Source organism: Microtus oregoni, unplaced genomic scaffold (genome assembly GCF_018167655.1).
Source record: "Microtus oregoni isolate MIOR12 unplaced genomic scaffold, Mior012 000067F_000, whole genome shotgun sequence".
NCBI lineage: Eukaryota > Metazoa > Chordata > Mammalia > Rodentia > Cricetidae > Microtus > Microtus oregoni.
In genome coordinates, this window is record NW_024543953.1 from 3180016 (window position 1) to 3202395 (window position 22380).

At 41.0% G+C, this 22380-nt stretch overlaps 1 protein-coding gene across 2 annotated transcripts in view; it reads left to right on the top strand.

Annotated features, from left to right (window-relative positions):
• The window catches only part of Mtm1 (myotubularin 1), a 131788-nt gene that overhangs the window by 46481 nt on the left and 62927 nt on the right, over positions 1-22380 (top strand). For both annotated transcript variants that reach the window (XM_041640982.1, XM_041640984.1), the window contains exon 6: positions 7579-7680. In XM_041640982.1, the coding sequence (XP_041496916.1) occupies positions 7579-7680 (102 nt within the window). The remainder of the gene's footprint in view (positions 1-7578; positions 7681-22380) is intronic.

The window sequence follows — 22380 nt, forward strand, 5'->3', positions numbered from 1 at the left end:
GTTAGGGAGCCCTGCTGCTATGGTACAATGAAGGGCAAAGCTGAACTCCAAATATACAGAGGTAACCCTTTTGTGATCAACAGTTAAGTTTTCTAGCAACCTGATTTCCATGTACTGGGTATCAGAAGACCAATATTTATAGTGTGATGCTCAGTTCTAAAAAGAGCTAGAAGTAATTTGGAGGCCATCTGTCCCAGTAGATCTCAAATGTGCACATCAAGACATCCAGAAAGCTTTTGAGAAATGTAGATCTTTGAGTTCTGGTGCAGAGCTGACTCTAAGGTATGCTCTAAAGGTCAGGACTCGGAAACTGTCCCAGGTAACAGCCAGACATCTTGATGCTGCAGGGGTCATTGCACTTTTAGAAAAATGTCCAGATTGCAAATATTTTAGGCCGTGGAGAGTTACATGAGATATCTGTTGTATATGCACCTGTATGTTTTGGAAAGTAATGTTTTTGTCTTAAGGACTATGCAGAGTGGCCTGGCTGAAGGTGCTGAGTCTTGAGCACTCCAAGCCCGTTATTCTGTATGATAGGGGAATGAAGCCTTCACAAAGTGTCATAACTTGCCTTGGTATTGCCGAAGGCCAATGAAAGAACCTGTTTTAAAACCTAAGTCATTTTCTAGTCTCTGGTGCTATAATTTCTAAAAGCTAAACTCCTATACTTAGTTTGCATTGGGAATTCAATACACAATTTTTCTCTCCAGTTTGTAAGAGATCACCATGGATATAAGCAACTAGAATCCAAAGGAGTACTCTTGCCCTGAGATTCTTCACTATGCCCCACCTCATCTGCTTTTATTTCTGTTGAAATATGACATGTTTTCCTATTCTTTTTGCCATCCCAGCTACTGGCTACTGTGTAAGGCCTCGAAGTATAGAGATTTATTTTGAAGAAGGGTCTTTGCATTTTGTGTGAAAGGAAGGGGTATTATAGTAAATCCTCAAGGCAGTGTGGTTGATAATTTGATGATATTGAAGTGACTGTCATTCCAATAAGGTTCTTGGTTGCCTCATCAATAGGAAAATTTATATTTAAATATTAATCCCCCCAAATGAATAAGACAGAGTATACTCTTAAACAACTCAGGAATAGTTTTCCAGGAAAAAATTACATATGTCAATTTTTTAATTGACCTTTGCCTCAAACAGATAAGGCCTTATAGTAGTGTTATAAAACATTTTTAAGGCATGGTTTTATGTCATTCAAGCTGGTTTCGAACTCCTATGCAGCCAAAGCTGGCCTTGAACTCTTAATCTTCCTCCATGGTACTGAGATTATAGGCATATGCCACTTAACCCAGCCATAGCACAACCTTTTGATAAAATTACCTCCCAAGAAACACTGATGTCACAAAAGGCACATTCCATTTTCTTAGTAGTAGACCTGGCATGGATATAAGAGTAGTCTGCGACAGTGGGGTAAACACTGTCCTGTTTCATAGATCATCCTGCACCTACAGTTGGTAATCAACTGCATTCTCTCCCCAAATAAGGATCCCTACACTTGGCTGTTTTAGTGGTGTATGTGTGGCTGTCACTCATCAGTAGCAACTTGCATAGAGTAGCTGGTTCCAATGGACCTTATACAGGCACAGGAGAGAAGGTAGTTGTGGATATGGAAATTATTACCCTGCAAGCCCTCTACCACCTCTGATAACAATTTAAAGACTTTTTGTAAACAGCAGGGCGAACAGTAGTGCCAGAGAGTCCTCTTGATCTTTTCTCCCAGTTCTACTTACTTGGTTTAAAGACAGGATAGTATATTGAAGTAGTGTAAACGGAGCTTTCTCTGTCCTGCCCTGTCCCACAACTGCTTCTAAATAATCACTCAGGGGCTTAATATTAATTACAATTAATTAATTAGTTCAGGCTTTTACTAACTAGTCCTTACATTTAAATTAACTCATTTGTATTAACCACAAGACCATGGCATTACCAATCTGCTGGCATCTTGATTCTTGGGAGGCTGGCTGGTGTTTCCCCCCCAGACCCCACTCTTCTCCTCTCTGTATTTTCAGCTTGACTTTCCCACCTGGCCTTATTCTGCCTTGCTATATGTCAAAGCAGATTCTTTATTAACCAGTGAGAGGAATGTATATTCACAGCTTATAGAAGGATTATCCCACAGCAAGGTAGATAGTCACATGTTTTCTTTAGTAATAATTGAGCCACTGAGTATCTCCATAAGATCCAGTTGGTAAGCACGTTGAGTCTAACAGGGAGTCTCTTAAACTACAAGGCTCTTTCCTAGTTACCCTTCCCTGATGAGTCAAGCTGGAAGTAACCAGGTATGACTTAGTGTATGCTCCTATTTATGTTCCAGACTAGATGATCTGCTGCCTGTGAATCATATGCCTTGTTCACTTCAGTTTTCTTTTTGGTCAGAAAGGTCTTTTTACTGTAATTGCATCTGAATCAGATGACAGAAAGTGGCTTGAGTCATTCATGCTTTGACATGTAAAGGGTATTCCTCTGAGTCACTGGTGGATCACAATGAAGATTGATTTGGAAATGGTCTAATTTGGAACAGAGTGGTTAGGAAAATGATGTTGTAGTACTGCCAGTGCCTTGTGACCATTAGAAGGAAAGTTTCTTACAGGTCCTTGTGGTCCGACAGCTGGCAGCTATCTAGTGTTCTACCTGGGGCTGCTTGGAAACCTGTTTGATGTATCTCATTCGATTGAAACGACATTTCCTTTCATGTGATTATCATGTACCAACAACTAATATCCCAAGATTTGGGGGCATATGATATAAATTGACTTTTGGACTTTTTCCAGTAACATGCTTTTAGTATGGGCCTGAAATGTAACAGGGTGGTACAGTGTATTCCTGGCATGCATGAAATCCTGGATTCTACCTCAGTGTTATAAAAATAAAAAGAAATAAAAAAGGAAACATAAGATCCTGGGGCAGGCAAGGCTCAGTAGCTGCCATCTGCATTCAGAATGACTGATCTCAGGTCATTCATCGGCGGTCTTGGATGGAGTCTTCTTACTTTACTTGCCATTTGGATTATATATGACAAAGCCTTCTCTGGCCCTTCAGACTGAGGAATTGTGAAGCTTTAATTTATCTCTGGGTTGGAAAGATGGCTCAGCAGTCATCAGTGCTTGCTGCTCTTGCAGAGGATGAGTTCAGTTCTTAGCGTACACATTAGGCTTCCTACCACCATCTCTGACTCCAGGGCATCTAATACTATGCACATACAAATAAATAAAAGTAGAACAAATCTTTTTGAAAAGTATTATTGATTAAATAAACAAAAAATCTCTTTGTAAGATATGAATATTGTAAGATGGTAGGGGCTAGGTCTAGCTCCCTCCTTAGATAGTCCCAGAGTCCATGATTGATTGTTTTGAACAAAAATAACATATAAAACATTTATTCTTAAGAGAGGGCCAAGAGGTGAGTAATCACCCACCCAGCTGCACACCAAACTCTCTGGGCCCTCAGTACCAGAGCAAACCCCTGCCCCTCCCCCACCTGCCACAGCTTTTTCAGCCAGCAGACATCCTTCCTGCAGGTAGATTGTTCCAACACCCATCGATTAGACTCTGTAAGCTATAAGTCCATTCTGCCCCCAAACCCTCTTATCCTCCCGCGACCTCAAAGGAACTCTGAAGCACAGGCTGTGACTGCACAGAGTGCACCAAGAGAGCGGGCTAAGAGAGACCTCAGTGGCTCCCTGACACACAGACAGCGACAGTACAGGGCAGACCAAGAACAGCTCCCAAAGACACAGAAAGCCACTGCTAGGATTGGAACAAGAGGCGAAGACACTGCTGGCACCAATTGGAGGAAGAGATGGGTAGGTGCTAATGAAAGAAATCATTCAACAACCTAAAAAGCAGCATTGTAACACCAGAACCCAGTGGCCATACAACAGGAAGACCTGGTCATCCTAATCCAGAAGAAGCGGGAAAAAAACCATTTTAAATATAATTTTGTTAGGATGATGAAGACTTTTAAAGAGGAAATGAAAAATTCTCTTAAAGAAATGGTGGAAAAGAAAAAAAATGGAAGAAATTAACAAATCTCTTAAAGAAAACCAAGAAAAACACAATCAACAGGTAATGCAAACAGTTCAAGACTTGAAAGAACAATAATCAACTTCATATGAAAAAGCAAAAATCCCAGAATATCCAAAAGAATCTTGTACAATAAAGGAACTTCTGGAAGCATCACCATCCCTGACATCAAGCTCTATTATAGAACTACAGTAATGAAAACAGCTTGGTATTGGCATAAAAACAGAAAGGTTGACCAATGGAATCTAATCAAAGACCTGGATATTAATCCACAAACCTATGAACATCTGATTTTCGACAAAGGAGCTAAAATTAAACAATGGAAAAAGAAAGCATCTTTAACAAATGGTTCTGGCATAACTGGTTGTCAATCTGTAGAAGAATGAAAATAGATCCATATCTATCCCCATGCACAAAACCCAAGTCCAGATGGATTAAAGACCTCAATATAAATCTGACCACACTGAACTTGATAGAAGAGAAAGTGGGAAGTAGCCTTCAATGCATGGCCCAGGAGAACACTTCATAAATGTAACCCCAGTAGCAGAGACACTGCGAGCAACAATAAATAATTGGGACCTCCTGAAAATGAGAAGCCTCTGTAAAGCAAAGGACACAGTTAATAAGACAAAAAGGCACCCTACTGAATGGGAAAAGATCTTTGCCAACTCAACTTCAGACAAAGGACTGATCTCCAAAATATATAAAGAACTCAAGAAATCAAACATCAAAATACTAAATAATCCAATTGAAAAAACAGGGTACATAACTAAACAGAGATTTCTCAACAGAAGAATCTCAGATGGCCAAAAGACACTTAAGGAAATGTTCAACATCCTTAGCCATCAGGGAAATGCAAATCAAAACGACTCTGAGATACCATCTTACACCTGTCAGAATGGCTAAGATCAAAACATCAATGATAGCTTATTCTGTAAGGTGAAGGTTCACTCCTCCATTGCCAGTGGGAATGTAAACTTGTACAACCACTCTGGAAATCAGTATGGTGGTTTCTCAGAAAATTAGTAATCAACCTACCTTAGGACCCAGTAATACTACTCTTGAGCATATACTCAAAGGATGCTCAGTCATACTGCAAGGACATTTGTTTAACTATGTTCATAGCAGCAGCATTTGTTTTTTATTTTTATTTATTTAAAGAGGAAAACAAACTATCTTTTTCATTATACATACCAATCCAAGTTCCCACTCCCTCCCCTCCTCTCCTTCCCTCCACACACCCTCCCACCCCATCCCCATCCACTCCTCAGAGAGGGTAAGGAACATTGCTTTGGAGAAGGACCAAGGCCCTCCCTACTATATACATGCTGATCAAGGTATCATCCAAAGAGAATAGGATCCCAAAAAGCCAGTACATGCAGTAGGGATAAATCCTGGCCCCCCAGTCTGCCTCAGCTATGCAACTGTCAACCACATTCAGAGGGACTAGTGTGGTCCTATACTTGTTCCTTCCCAGTCCGGCAAGATTGGTGAGCTCCCATTAGCTCAGGTAAACTGTTTCATTGGGTGAACTAATCATGGTCTTGACCTCTTTGCTCATATTCTCACTCCTCCCACTCTTCAACTTGACTTTGGGATAGCAGCAGCATTTATAATAGCTAGAAATTAGAAACAACCTAGATGCCCCTCAACCAAAGAATGGATAAAGAAAATGTGGTACATGCACACAATGGAATACTGCTCAGCGGTAAAAAAACAAAAACACAAAACAAAGAAAAAACAATGCCATCTTGAAATTTACATGCAAATGGATGGAAGTGGAAAAAACCATCCTGAGTGAGATAACCCAGACTCAGAAAGATAAGCCTGGTATGTACTCATAAGTGTATACTAGCTGTCAAGCAAAGGATAACAAGCCTATAGTTCAAGACCTCAGATAAGCTAAGTAACAAGGAGAACCCTAAGAGAAACATATTTAGATCCCCCTGGGAAGGGAAATAGACAAGATCTCCTGAGAATACTGGGAGCATGAAGATGGAGAGAGAAGGAGGAGTGAAAGGGAAAGGAGAGGGACTAGGAGAACTTGAGGGAACAGGATAGTCAAGATGGGGAAAGAACAGAGACAGAAGGAAAGAGCTAGAGGGAGCCATTATGGGGCTATCAAGAAACCTGGCACTAGAGAAATTCCCAGGATGACCCCAGCTAAGACCCTAAGCAATAGTAGAGAGGGTGCCCAAACTGGCCTTGTCCTATAGTCAGATTAATGACTATCTTAAATGTCACCATAGACCCTTTATCCAGCAACTGATGGAAACAGCGACAGAGACCCGCAGCAGAGCACTGGACTGAACTCCCAAAGTCCAGTTCAAGAGTGGAGGAGTGAGAATATGAGCAAAGAGGTCAAGACCATGATTAGTTCACCCAATGAAACAGTTTACCTGAGCTAATGGGAGCTCACCAACTCCAGCCTGACCATGAAGGAACCAGCATAGGACCAAACTAGTCCCTTGGAATGTGGGTGACAGTTGTATGGCGGGGGCAGACTACAGGGCCACTGACAGTGGACCATGACTTATCCCTACAACTTATACTAGCTTTTTGGGAACCCATTCTCTTTGGATGGATACCTTGCTCAGCCTAGATATTGTAGGGAGGGCCTTGGTCCATTCTCAAAGCAATGTGCCTTACCCTCTCTGAGGAGTGGATGGGGTGGCATGCGAGGTAAGGTGGAGGGAACAGGAAGAGGGGAGGGAATGGGAACTGGGGTTGGTATGTAAAATGAAAAAAAGATAGTTTTTAAAAAAGTAAAGTAGAACAGAATTGAAAGTTCAATACAGAAAAAAATTCATTCTTAAAAATAAGATAGAATACTCTATTTAATACACACAGATTATTTTGATTCAGTTTAAAAGTCTTTCTTGCCTATTAAAGATATGTGTGTGGGGAGCTGCCATTAAAATATGGTTTTGAATCATTAATTTATAGTTCCTGAGAGTACAGTAATATCTAATGTGGACTACATTAATGTGGCTTATATAGAAGTCTGTGAAATTAGAATTGAATAATAAAAGTTTATATCTTATATTGCTTGTATGAGAACATAAAGTGCCAATCATTTAGGGAGAGAATGTTTGTGTTTTAATGAAACATTTAACAATATTGAGATTATATTTGATAGCAGGTACTCTTGAAACTTTATGTGACTTAAGTAATGTTTAATAATTAAAAGTTCCTGGCAAAGCAGTGAACATAGGGGTGGAGAGTGAATTGGCAAAGAACAAGGCATGGTTGGGTGTTTTTTTTTTTTCTATAATGTGTTTCTGCTGTCTCATCTTCAGCACTTTGGTTTGGAGACAGCCTCATTTCTGGCGAAGTGGTTAGTCTTTACTTTCTTGGCTACAGTGGAACTATCTCCAGTTCTTCTCTAACTTCAGAAGTCAAGATATAGAAAAATGTAATTTTCTTAGTAGTCTAGATAAATCACCCTTATATGTAAGTGAATCTTCTCCCTTAATTGAAGAGTTCTTTTACTAATTATGTTTTTCCTTGAAGGCTCAACTCTGCTTTCTCCTTTGCCTAGGATTTGAGAAACCTGAGATTCGCATTGAAGCAGGAAGGCCACAGCAGAAGAGATATGTTTGAGATCCTCACAAGATTTGCCTTTCCTCTGGCACACAGTCTGGTAAAGTCCAGGGCTCTCCTAAGCACCCGCATTCTCTGTAGGGTCTCCTCTGTGAAAACTGCCTGTGCATTGGGCTTCTCTTTTCTGGATTCACTGCTTTGTGTTTTCTGGTGTGGCACATTTTAAATATGATCTACTTAGTTCCAGAAGGGTCTCCCTCTGCTAGTATGAAATAGCCTGGAATCCTCTTGTGCTTTCCAATCAAAAGTGTACCCTCTAAAACCTAGTCTGTGATAGTAAGAAAATAAAATACCTTAGAACAGTACTGTTAAGTCTCTTCCCAGAATTCATCACTTTCATTTTGGTGCTAACAAGCAAAGTAAGCCAGACTTTTTTGGCACAAGTTCAAAATAGGAACAAATCCACTGAACCTAAGATCATTTAAACAAAAACATATTTCTCTCTCTCCTCACCTCTCCCTTCCTCCCTTTCTTTCCCTGTCCCTCCTTCCTCATCTATGTCTGTGTGTGTGTGTGTGTGTGTGTGTGTGTGTGTGTGTCTGTCTGTCTTTCTCTGTGTGTTTTTCTCTCTCTGTCTCTGCAGCTGTTCCTCTCTCCACCCATCCATCCTTCCCTCTTTCCCTCCTATGAGACAGGGTCCCATGTATCTCAGAATGGCCACAAACTTTCTATGCATCCAAGGATTGCCTTGAGCTTCTGATACTCCTGCCTTCACCTCAACTGGGATTACCAGCTTGTACCATCATGGCTGGTTTCTGTGAGGTTTGGATGGAGCCCAGGGCCTTATGCATGCGAAGTGAGCACTCTACTGACTTGACCTGCATATGCCTAGGCTAACCTGAGATTTATGATCATATTACCTCAGCCTCCTGAGTGCTGAATGACAAGTGTCTGTCACCAGGCTCAACTTCTTTTTCCTACTGCTATACCTTGCTGGCATCCTCTTATCTCTATCTTCCTCCTCTGCTTCAATCTCAGTAAACTTAGAGGTGAACACTCATTGAGGGGAGAACAAGGAAAAGAAATAATTCTTTTAAAATGTATAAATAGTTTTATTAATTAGCTATTTTTTAAAATGAGGTCTTATGTTGAGTGAGCTGCGGGCCGCTTCCTACCGCCTCCCAGCTCCCGGCCACCGGCTAGCTTTATACCCGAAATAATAACACGGAAATTGTATTCATTTAAATACTGCCTGGCCCATTATATCTAGCCTCTTCTTGGCTAACTCTTACACCTCTACTAACCCATTTCTAATAATCTGTGTAGCACCAAGAGGCAGTAGCTTACCAGGAAGAATCTAGCCTATGTCCCTCTTGGGTCGTAGCTTTATCGTGTCTGCCCTGGAGAGGAGAGGCATGGCATCTGCCTCACTTCCCTTCTTCCCAGCATTCTGTTCTGTTTACTCTACCCACCTATGTTCTAACCTATCAGGCCAAGCAGTTTCTTTATTAATTAACCAATGAAATCAACAGATTGATATATGACACTCCCACATCAGTCTTATGTAGCCCAGGCTGGCCTAACTTCACTATATAGCTGAGAATGACTTTGAATTTCTAATCCTCTTGCCTTTACCTCCCCAGTGTTGGTCCCGTTACCTTGTCTGGTTGATGTGGCACTGAGGATCAAACCTAGGGCTTTGCTGTATGTAGGAGACTGGTTGAAGTGTGAGGAAGCGGGATCATACCACCAAATTGTCATGTATTGTTTTTCTCTGTTTCTTTTTTGTGCTATTTCATATGTTGTCATGGTAGGTTGCTTTAGTTTGGTTTTTTGGTTAGGATTTTTTTTCCTAGTGAGACAAGACATTTCTCTCTCTGGATCTTATCACCAGCAGTTTTTGGAGTCACTGGAAATGCTTACCTGGTAGAAGGGAGAAGCCATCAGGAAGATCCAATGACTGCTCTTACATTAATGGCAGATAAAAATATAATATGTTTTGGGGATAATTCTACCAAAGTTTTCTATATTTCTCATCAAATGAGACTTTAAAAATGTTTCTTTGTAAATATTTTCAACTTTATTAGAATAAATATTTTATAGCAACAGATCTTTTAAACTGTCATGAACGTGAGACTGAAATTGTTTTTTTTTTCGTCAAGAAACATGTTGTATCTTGGTTTATGCACATCTATTTTTGTATTATTAGAAATTTAAGAAATAGCTCACAAACAGGTTTGAAAAAGCTGAAGCCCTACTCCAACTTCCTTCCAAATCTTAAGCCATCACCTTTCTCTTTTCTTTGACATCCTTTGTGTCTTTTAAACCTTATTTCCCTAGAAAAATAGTCCAAGTGACAGGCCAGTTTTTCCCTTAAACTACTCATCTCTACTTGAATGGTAAACTTCTTCACTAATTTCACCAGCTCACTTACTCATTCACTCCTGTAACAAATGCCAAAATCAAGTGTTATTGCCAGTTCCTTCAAGGATCTGGTAATGGTCAGTGTTAATTGTCAACTTGATGGAGTTTAAGATTATCTGGGAAACAAACCTCTGAGAACACTTCTGAGGGACTATAAAAATTAGTGTACTTTGAAAGTACAATATAATTATATCATTTTCCCCTTTCCTTTTTTCTCTCTCCAACCCCTCCTATGCACCATTTGTTCCCTCCTCTTTCAATCTCATGCCCCCTTATTTCTTTAATTGTTGTTACACATGCATGCATACACAGATATACACATATACACACACACATACACATATATATCCATGTGTATGTGTGTGTATATATGTATGCATATATTTCTGAATGCATAAATACAACCTGACCAGCCCATATAATGTTACCTATGATCTCAGGTCTGACCATCTGATATAATTAGGAAGCTTTTTCCTGAGAAGACCATTTTTCCCACTCTCAGCACTTCCTACTTACCCATAGCTCTTTGTTTAGGGTTGAGGCCCTGTGAGCTTTCTTGTTTCCATATTAGCTATCTTGTTTGGGCAGTCATGTTGATGAGACTTTATAGGTGTAAACTCTGACATTTGTTGGAAACACGATTTCACAGCAAGCTTTCTGTTCCTCTGGCTCTTATAATCTTTCTGCTTCTTCTTCCCAAATGAATCCTGAGCTACAGATGTAGGAATTGTGTTGTAGATGTATCAGTTAGAACTGGGCATCACATAATCTCTACTTCTCTGCATTTTGATCAGTTGTAGTTTTCAGTATTGATCTCCATCTGTTGCAAAGAGAAGTTTCTTTGATAAGGTATAAAATCTACACTTATCTGTGGGCACAAGGATAAACATTTAGAATATAGTTATGAATTACATTGATTTAGAAAGCAGAAGTTTTAGGTTCTCCTCCAGGATTCATGACTTCTCTGGCTTTGCACTGTTGGTTAGATTTCTAGTACCAGGCATGATTTCTCTCTCGTTTATTGGAGGAAGGCTGCTTGTTGGCTCCTGGATGCTTAACCCTGAAATAATCACACAGAAGCCATATTATTTAAATCACTGCTTGGCCCATTAGCTGTAGCTTCTTATTGGCTAATTCTTACATCTGAATTTAACCCATCTCCTTTTTCTGTGTATTGTCACATGGCAGTGGCTTACTGGCAAAGTTCCATCTGGCTCTGGTGGTGATAAAGGCTTCTCCCTTTCTCCACCTTTCTTTCTCTCAGCATTCAGCTTAGTTTTCCCTGCCTAGCTCTGTTCCCCTATAGCTCTGCTATATGCCCAAAGCAGTTCCTTTATTTATCAATGGTAATCACAGCATACAGAGGGAAATCACCCATCACTTGTTGAGCAGGTCTTATGTCCAACTAGAGTGTTTTTGGTTATCCCCAAGATATATGTGCCACTATTGCACCCTTACGGTTACTGTGCCATGCTGATTGTTCTAGTTCATAGGCATCATAGCTAGGTAAGACTATTGTTTGCTTTCCTCCTTTGGAAATTTGTTGGAGTACGAGGAGCGGTGGGCTGTGTTCCTGCCCAGCTCTGCATGGCTAGCTTTACCCAAAATAATTACACAGAAACTGTATTCTTGACCTTTTTTCCCTCAGCCTTTACTTTCCTTGTCTTTTCCTTCAATGTAAATGTCTTATTAGTGTTCCAACCTCAGTTTTCAGTTCCCATTATGTTATCAAATTTGCCATGATAATTTCATTTAATCCCATAAATGGAGTTATCACTACTATGTACATGGCTTCTAAGTCTAGCCCTGACATTGCCTTGGAATGAATCTAATGTCCCTAATCCCAATGAACTCCCTTCCAGAAGTCCATGTGCTTTACAAGTTCATTGGCACTCTAATCTGTCTTCTCTCTACACTTCTTAAGACCTGTTTTGTCCTCTATGTCCTCCAAGCTTGAGGATCCTCAGTTGTTCATGTTCAGTAACCTAAAGTTACCTTTTAAAATTATTCTCCTGAATTTCCTCTTATAAATATATCAGTCGCAGCTCCTATAGGTCCTACTTGTTACTCACCTTATTTTTCCCCATTTCTGTTTGTGCTTCCTCAATTAAACCATAATTTCTAAATTGCTTCCCCCTTATTCACTGCCCTCCCTTCCGTTTTTCCTAAATAGTGCTCTTATATCTTGTGCTTTTTTGTTTTGAATTTAAATACATTTGTGCCTCTGTGCATGGTAGTGCATGCCTTTAACCCACCAGCACTTAGGTGACAGAAGCAAGTTATTTCTGTGAGTTCAATGTTACCCTGGGTCTACATGGAAAGTTCCAGGCCAACCAGGGCTGCATTGTAAGACCCTATCTCAAAAAAAGTACAATCATGCCACTGCCCCATAAAAACCTCAGAGACTCTTCATGATTTATACCCTGTACTCTAACCATGCAAGACTGCTGTGGCTCTCTGGTCTAAACAGCTGTTTCTTAGATTAGATTTTTATCACTTTAACTTATAGTCCACTTGTCTCTGTAATGTCTATCCTCCAATCATCCTTTAGTGTCTTGCTTAGTCTGAGTTGTTATCCCATGCCATGTCTGGTCCCCTCAAGAAATTATTTTCTGTTTCATTGTTAGGTTCCTTTCTTAGAGTACATACAATAGCTTCCTTGTGTGATAATTATGTTGTAATTTTCTTTACCAGCCCTTCCTGCCCATTCTGTGAGTTTATCAGGGCAGGCATCACCTTTTTTTCTTTCTAGACTCACTATAGTGGCTTCTGTACAAGAAAGCTTTTGCTTTGTTTGGGGAAGTGCTTACTGAGGGTGGAACACAGCTAGATAGGCAGTCTACCACTGAGCTACATCCCCAGCTCACATATGGGGCTCTTATAATGACAGGATTTTAATTAAACTGTTTTGTTAGAAGTGATGGAAAATAATTATATGGAAATGAGTGGAATAGATCTTTCTTTTTTTTGCCAGTATTTTATTTCGTATTTTTTTTATTTAAATTTATTTATTTATTAAGGATTTCTGCCTTGTCCCCGCAACCGCTTCCCATTTCCCTCCTCCGATCAAGTCCCCCTCCCTCATCTGCTCGAAGAGCAATCAGGGTTCCCTGACCTGTGGGAAGCACAAGGTCCAAATCAGGAGCAGAAGGAGACGGAGCACGAGCAAGGAACTCAGGACCATGAGGGGTGCACCCACACACTAAGACAATGGGGATGTTCTATTGGGATCTCACCAAGGCCAGCTGGCCTAGGTCTGAAAAAGCATGGGATAAATCCGGACTAGCTGAACATAGCGGACAATGAGGAATACTGAGAATTCAAGAACAATGGCAGTGGGTTTTTGATCCTACTGCACGTACTGGCTTGGTGGGAGCCTAGGCAGTTTGGATGCTCACCTTACGAGACCTGGATAGAGGTGGGCAGTCCTTGGAATAGATCTTTCTGTTAGGACTTAGAACCCTATGTCTGCCACTGGAAGGAGGCATCCACAGAGAATTTGATACTCAAGATTGTTTTTCATGTCTATGCTGGAAACTTGTACTTCTTTCCTTAGGATGTCAGTAATGCTATATGCTAGGAGAAAAAAATCGACTGAATTGCTCATACAAAGGATTTGGACAACTTCATTCTCATGTACAATTTTTTAACTATTAAAATCCATCCTTCAAAATGTGCACATCAGTCACTAAAGCAATACAATAAACAGCTCCACTATTGATACTGCTTCCCTAAATTGAGTTCATTTCCGAGTTCTATGTTGGGTGGTATCAAGAAACAACCAAGGACGTTGAAAAATAGTGCTGGATGAATGATACTAGTAGACTGGTGGAAATGACATGGCAAATATGTGTAGCTCCAGTATAAGGTAGTTTGCATTCACTTGTGCAAGAGGAATATAGAGGAAATTCATGGGGAGTGTCTCTCTGGAAGGAGGTTGGAGGAGCCTCTGTGGATTTGATACCCACTAGGTGTTAAACCTTAAAGGATGAATTCAGTTCCTGGTGGGCCAGGAAAGAAGAAAAAGTGAGATTTCAGGTTTCAGGCAAGACCTGTCCCTCAGTAGAGAAGAGGGAAATCTTGCAACATTTCAGGGTGTCTGAGATGGAGCTAGGATGAGATCTGCAATCATGAGGTGACAGCTAATGCTACCATGGAAAGCTTGTGCTCTAGGAAGTAACAGACACCTGCTAAGGTTCAGAAGGAAAAGTGATAAAATGAAAACACCTTCAGGTAAAACAAAAACAGGCCCTAGACAAGGACCAAGGTGGGAAGGAGTAGGACAAGGGACTCCACAGACATGGGCAACAATTTGGTCAGAAAGGGTGGGGACATGGAGGCATTCACCTTGGCTCTGAAGCTTGAGCAATGGGAAGGGTGGCACTCTGCTGAGAGTAAAGTCAGGAAAAGAGTTCCTTTGGGGGAGTAGTTGAAGCAGAAGGCAGGGAGGAAAAACCTCTCCTTAGCTTCATATGCCCAGTGTCTACTCCAGTGCCGGGCTTAACTGGTTGAATACTTAGGAGGAGATGTAGGTCAATTTTCAGAGATTTAAAGGGAGATCAGTTTGTAAAGAATGAGAAAAGGAAAGAGAGAGGAAAAGAGGAAGGAAGCAAAGGAAGCAAGGGGGAAGAAGGAAAAAGCAAAGGAAAGTAGGAGTAGCAGCCATATCCAGGGAAGAAAATTTTACCCTTTAATGTCTGAGAAAGGTGAATGAATGATCTGTGGACAGAGGAAAGGATAAATGCTCCCCCTTTAATGCAGGAAAAAGAGAAGTCCTTTCTAGACCTGAATCCTGGAGAAGGCAGAGGGTTAAGGCCTCAGGCCTCCATTTTTGGGGCAGAGTTTAGAAAGGAAAAAGGGAAATTATTCCTGTGAGACAGGGGTAAACAAAAATTTTCAAACTGCTACAGTGGGGATTCAAAAGTATGCTCAGTAGACTTCCTTGCAGAATAATCTAAGTGTGATTGCATTGCAGAATAAGGACTCCTACATGAACAGAACCACTTTGTGAATATTTGCAAAACTATTAAACTAGTGTATGGCTCAGTGGTTAAGAGTACTGGCTGCTCTTCCAAAGGTCCTGAGTTCAGTTCCTAGCAAACACATGGTGGCTCACAACCATCTTTAATGAGATCTGGTGCCCTTTTGAGGAAGGGACCTGGTCCCTCATCCTTATCAACTTAGACCATGAAAGCCAATATGGACAAGTTCAACCAAGCTGCCATCTACAGGCTGCCCATGCCTGCTTCAGCACTGTCAGGGCATACATTTCATTCATTCATTAATTATAAACTAGTGTGGATTACCTCAGTGATTGCTGTCACTAATGGAAGCCTGAAATAAACTTGCTGTTGAATGCAAGGAATGGTGTCTGGAGGCCAAGAAAGCTGGTCTTCAAGACCAGCTATGGGATGAATGGACTGAGTGGGTGTTCTATCAGGCCGCCCCTTTGGCCCTCTCTTGCCTTCTTAGCATTACCATCTTTATCACCCAACATGTTCAAGACTAAAACTTGAAATGGAACTGGAGCTTTATAGCAGCACAGAGTCCACTCTAAACCATTAACTTGACCGTCTCAGCCAGTAAAGTGTGCATGGCTTTTAGGTGGCAGTTTCGGTTTCAGCTGAAGTACTTCTTGTTTGATCTTTGCTTTTCAAACACCAAAAGTTCTCACAAATTGCACGTGGCTCAGCATAAGTTTTACGTAAATAACGTGGCTTTGTAAGAACTGTGGTATTCTGAAAGGAGAAACCAGAGTCATGTACCTGTGTGCAGTGTGGGAAGACTACAGAAAGCAGAGTTTGTCAAAAATATGGCAAATGACAAAGTTCATTCACTGAGTTCCTTGATTGTTTGATTGTTTGGTCATTTTGTCCTCAAATGGGGCAATCAGAAATAATAAAAATTTTACATGAGAGTTTCTTGGGTTTTTTTTTTTTTTTGAAACAGGGTTTCTCTTTGTAGACCAGGCTGGCCTCGAATTCACAGACATTCACCGGCATCTGCCTCCCAAGTGCTAGGATTAAAGGTACGCACCACTACATCCAGCTAGATGAAAGTTTCTTAATGTATCAGTCCCAACCTATTAGTGAGTCATGAATCGGTGCATCTCTTTAAATAGACTAGAGTAGAAAACATGAAGAGTACAACAAAATAGGGCTGTTTAGTTTCCTGAGATGTCTCTTCTAAGGATGTGTACATGTGGGGGCAGTGTGCCTGGCGATGGGGTTATAGTTAGTTCCTTACTTACAACCATGGTCCAGAAGCTTTGAAAGGCACTGTTTTGATATAAAGCATTAGGTGCGGGTGCCCAGCTCACAGCAGCCACTGACGCAGAGATCTGTGAGGGATTTGACTGCAAAGCAGTGTGCTACTGCTAGCATAGGCCATGAGTTCAGCGATCTTTGTCAGAGTGAGTTTCCTGCATGGAGACTTTGGAAGTCACATAATATTTATGTGCTTCAGTGTTCTCATCTGCAGCGGGGATAATAACAGTTCTTACCCCATAGAGTTTTTGTGAGGATTCAATGTAAAGTGCTGCTAACACTGCCTGACACTCAGTAAGTGCCCAGTAAATGCCAGCTGTTCTCTTATTAGCCCCCCATTTTCCCAGCAGGTGTGTGAAATACGGATGACTCCTACAACTCCCCACAGACTATTAATAAAGGAATTGTGATAGTGTGGGGGAAACTTTAAGCCCTTTAAAAGAAAGATGCTATATAAAGATTAGTAGTAGTATTCACAAACCATGGATTGTAAGTTGATAAAGGACTTACTGGAAGTCGTCGGAGTTTTGAACCCAGAAAGCATGGCAACCAGGAGTGCAGACTAGGAGAAGTGATGCTGTGGAATGAAAGGGATCCTTCAGAGAGTGCTTTCCATCCTCCTTTCCATTTCTGCAGCCCATGCAGACACAGACTGCTTTTAGGGAAACATGGCTCCTTCACATTTGTATTTGCACTTCCCATTTCTTGGTGACATTCTGGATCAAGGCTAAGAACCACAGTATTTCCCCTTTGTTCCTCTGGGAGCTGATGAGCAGTCATGAAGGTGCAGCTTTTGTTTTCATCTGGGAGCATGACACATCTGACCTTGTATCTGTTGAGGCAGGCAAGGGCCCGGGAACTTGTACTGGCTGTCTCAAATTTCAGGAGCAAAGCAACTAACTGACTTGCTCAGCCTTAGCTGTGGCTAGTGGCATGTTGTCTCCAAAGATGAGAGCAGTGTCTTTAACTGACCTTCTCAACATTGGCAGGCATTAGTTTCCTTGGTCACTACCTTTGCTTTTCATAGTATCTGCTGCTTATTTCTTCTTGCCTAGATTTTTCTAAGTATGTGTTTCTATTTTTGACTAACACAAAGTAATGTATATTCTTGGAGGCAGAAGTGTGACAGTTCATATGTACAATGGGTAATGATGAGATTTGGGTCTTTTTGGTGGGGTCTGACTTTGATGAAATCAAACCTGCCATGTGACTTAAGCTCTGGACCATTTTACCTGTATCTTCTCCTGCTCAACTCTGAATGCGCTGGCTTATAAGAATAATTACATAAAAATTAATGCAGTGAGTTATGCACACACACATACTTTTGATTATTTGAGAGGTATAAATAAGCCTGTGAATACAGAATCCAGGGGGAGTTTTATTCTCTGCCTTTGTTATTCAGCTCAGAAATGAAGAAATATTTCTAGATTATATTAAAATTTTAAATGAGGCAAAGATTTAGTGGACTCCTTTTTAGGTTGATTGCAGAATCAACAGATGAAAGGAAATAGCATTTTGAGATGAGAATTAAAATGAGAAATACCTATACACATTTCTGTGCTCTCGACCTACATATGGCTTAAGTACTATATAATATGTCTTGAATTTTTTGTTTCTTTTTGGTCAAGACATTTTCCCTTGAATAAGCAGTAAAATTAGCTAATTAAGAAACTAACCATATTTTTCAATCTCCTGTCTTGCCTTCTCTGAGACTTAGCCTTTCTTTCTCTTTGATCTCTCCCCGCCCAACTGCTGTCTTCCTCAAAGCCTTTGACTGTGCTTGGTTCTTCTCAGCACTGACCAGCTCCTGGACTCGGGGTCTTATCTAGATACCCCTCAGAATTGCTGTCTGCTTCAAAAGAACTGAATTACCTGCCTGCCTATGCCTCATCAGCATCTACTCCAGAACTCAAGACCATCATCTCCGTACCCACCCCGACCCATTCATTCAGAACTATTCCAAAATGGCACCAAACCTTACACTTCATTAAAAGCAGGACTGAGGAGATGGCTTGGTCAGCAGAGCATGCAAATCTGAGTTCAATCCCCAGAACCTACATTTAGAAAACTGACCATGGTGGTTGGTGTGTGCTTATAATCCCGTTGCTAAGGAGGTCAAGGGAGGTAGGAAGATTCCTGGAACCTGACCTAATTGGTGAACTCCAGGTTCACTTAAGTGCTCTTATAGAAGACCTGAGATCAGTCCTCAGAAACTGTATCAGATGGCTCACAATTGCCTGTAACTCTCACTCCAGGAAATCTGATGCCCTCTTCTTGCTTCTGTAAACATTGCACTCACATATACAACCCCCCACCCCCACTCCAAAACACACAGTCTCTTGAGCCTTCCTTCTCACTCCACAGCCCTTCTTTTCAAAGAGTACTTGTTTATCATAGTGCCCAAGTATTAAAATTCAGTCTTTGTGGCTTTTCTACAAGAGGGGAGTATTGGGATTCTGTTTATTGTATTGCTGATTACTACCTAGACTCTCCTGTTCTTTGGACTATTATCTATGGAAATACTCTGAGCCCAGAATTGAAAGGGTTCCGAATTTCTTCTGCTAAGCCTCTAAAGCAGCTTGAGATTATAAATTCATTCTCCTGTTGGATGTTTTGGGAACCATTCATTTTCTGATTTAGGAAACATGCTAGGCTGACCTTTGGCTGGAAAGTCTCTAGGTAGGCAGTGGTCAGACGTATGTTTTCTTCTTTGGTCAGCATCAGTAATTCAGGCTCAGGCTCTCTTGGAACCCAAAAGAGATTATGTCCCATTTATCCCTGGCTTATGAGGTAAGCATTTTGAAGGCCAGGTTTCTTTGTTGAAGGAAGTTCCCAATATAAGTCTCATCAGCTTCATTTCCCATCTCACAAACCCCAAGAGGCCTGAAAATTAATTCATTAAGTTTTATGTTCCTGTTTGTGCCTAGTTTGGGGATTCTGTACATTTATTCGTCTCACAGGTTCATTGGTACATTGGAAAACTGGTTTTCTATTACTATATACTCGTTGGTTTGTTGAGCAAAAGTCTCATGATACCACTGTCTAAGCATGTCTGACCCATGACCTGTGCTCTGCGTGTGGTCAAGGGTAGCTGTAGATGTAGCCCAGTACAAAATCATAAGCTTACTTCAACATGTTAAGAGAAATTGGTTTTGAGATTTTGCACAGTTGTCACATGTGAACTTTATAAATGACAACATTGTTTACAATGTCAGCGGGTTGGACATACCAGAGTATCACATTTCTAGATAATCCTCCCGCTTGTGAGGCATAGATAGGTTTCTTCTTCTTCCTGCATTTTTTCTTTGGCTAAATGTGAGTTTTCTAGAAAAGTCTGCTTTCTTCTCTTGCTTGCTGGATAATCTTTTTCTCATGTCCACCAGGATTTCCTTTCTAAGCGAGATTTACACATCTGTCATATTTCTTAGTGGCTACCTAGCTTTAAGTGCTTGTTTAAAATGACTCTCATCTTCCCTCCAAATATACCCTCTGTGTGCCTCAGACACAGCTGATGTCATCTCCCTCCTCTTGCGTTTTCTCTGCTGCTTAGTGATGACTAAATCAAAACGGTTCTTGTTCCCAGGCTGTTTGGTTCACAAGTGGCCTTGGCTAGTTTTCCTACTTGTATTTGGTCTCATTTCTGCTAGTCCGTGCTGTCTGGATGCAGTCCTGGTTCTCATATCCTTGTCCTGGAAACTTCTTCCCCTCTCTGTCAGTTTTAATGGAAAGCTCTGTCTCTTGCACAGGGTGACCCCATCCTTGTGTTTGTTCACTCTCCTACCCTCCTGCTGAGGTATTTGCTAATGGCCATGCAGTATTCTCTGAGTCTGGCTACCATGTGACCTTTTTGTTACCATCATCATTGGTAAACTGTCCAGAGTCATCTTACCTTTCCAGCGTTGCTTAAATGCCACCAAACATCCTCAAGCATATCTGTCAGGAAGTCACCCTGCTGTCCTCTGGAGCCCACTGTCCCTTTTTGTAGAAATGATCTACAACTGTGCCCTCTTCCTCTCGCTCCTGTGGAGAATTTATAAGTCCTTACAGACAACGATATTGTCCTCCTTGTGGTTTTCTCCATTTAATACCTGTTTACAGTGGGTCCTCAGTAAATATTGACCCAGTGAATATATTTACATAAGTGGATGAAATAAATATGAATCTCTAGGAGCCAGCCCATCGAAATAGTCTGTTTAGGTAAAGTGTTTATTCAACATATTTTAATTTTGTAAATGTACATGTGGGGTGCAGGCTTACTCACTGGATGGAGGCCGGAGCTTGACATTATGATGTTTCCCTCAGTCATTTCTCCACCTTATTCCTTTGAGACAGGGTCTCTCACAGAATCTGGAGCTTACCATTTTTCAGCTAGGCTGGCTAACAACAAGCCCTTTTGTTTCTGCTTCTCCCAGTAGACACCTCTACAGCTGGCTTTTTATATGCGTTCTGGAGATATGGAACTCAGGTTCCCATGTTCACAGATTACCCACTGAGCCATCTGCCTAACCCTCAATTCAATTTTAAATAGCTCTTGGATATTCCTTAGTGAAAGCCCAGGAAGTGTAAAACTGTTTTAAAAAGTAACTCCCTTCCTGTATGCTTTACCCCACAACAACTAGTGTATTCATTCAGTGAATTACTTGCCTACCTAGTGCTAGGGGAGACTTTGAATATCCTTTTTCCAAAGTGCTGGTACAAAATATATTTCTAGTGTTGGTGTTTTCTGGATTGTGGAACATTTCCATGAACTTTATAGGCTAAGCATTTATAATATGAAATACTCCAAAATACAAAATATGCTAAGTATTTATGTTATAGTTAAAATGTTTCATATTTGCAACTTTGCTCTTATGTTCACTGTGTTCTATCTTCTGTTCATTTCCTTTTCGGTCTTGTTTAATAGCTCTATTGACTGTTAATATGAGTTGTACGGGTTTGCCTCAGTATGACTTTGGACTGTGCGAATAAAGTGCTCTTGCTATGGAAAACGTTAGGACATTCATTTGGTAGAATTTGTTGACCGTATGGTAGGGATCCCTAAGACCGCCTTCAGGTGCATTAATTTCACTAGAACTTCCAAGCCTCACCATTTATTTGTATGATTTACTTGTGTGACAGGTATGATTTATTGTAATCAAAGGGTACAGAGTAGAACCAACAAAGGGAAAAGCTGCACAGAACAAAGTCCAGGACACTAACCACAGCTTCCAGAGTTCCCTTCCAGCGATGACAGGATGCCGTTGTGATACTTCCAACAAAGAAAGCTCATCCTGGTTTTTTATCAAAAGTTGCTTACAAAGGCACCCATGCTCTGGTATATAGCAAAATTCTAGAGTTACTGAAAAGTGGGAGGATGTAAGACTTAGGGCCCAGGGATTTTAGCAGGAGTTAGTCATTAAGATACCTTCTCCCTAGCACATACCAGATTCTAGACCCAAGAAGGAAGTTAGGAGCATAAAAACCCATGTCATTTATACAAAATACAGTTTGAGCATAAAAAATCACTTCAGTAAGTTAGGGAATAATGGGAATGCTCCCCAGCTCCAGATTTATAGGTGACAACAAGGCACATAAGGTAAGCAGGCCTTTGTAAGGAGAGACAGCTGAGGCCCGTGAAGGCAACTTTTCTCTGTACAATTTGCCTTTATAACTTCTGGGCTGTGTAGCTCACTTAGGAAATGCTTCCGATTAGCACTACAAAAGCGTTATATTATTTTCTTTTAGGAGTTTGATTTATTTGGGATTGGAATTGGATGAAAAAAGAAATAAAAGGAAAAGGAAGGACATGACTGCTTCTAGGTATGGTGGAAGAGAAAGTTTATTGTAGATAGAAGGGAAAGCATAGGCAGAGCCAGGGACATCTGGAGGAGCCCAGTGTGGGCATGACTAGGCTCAGCTGAGCCATGTGACGAGAAGGTGGAGGATAGAAGTGGGAGAGAAGGGGAACAGGTGCTACAACCAAGAGGGCAAAAGGTAAAGGGGGTAGATAACCAAATGTTTGCATTTTATAGGGAGGAGCCTTTGGGGAAAGGGCAGCCTAGGCCCTGGGCTGGAGAGTTGAAACAGAGAGCAGGGTATGCAGCCATGCCCTGTAACAGGCAGGGACTGAG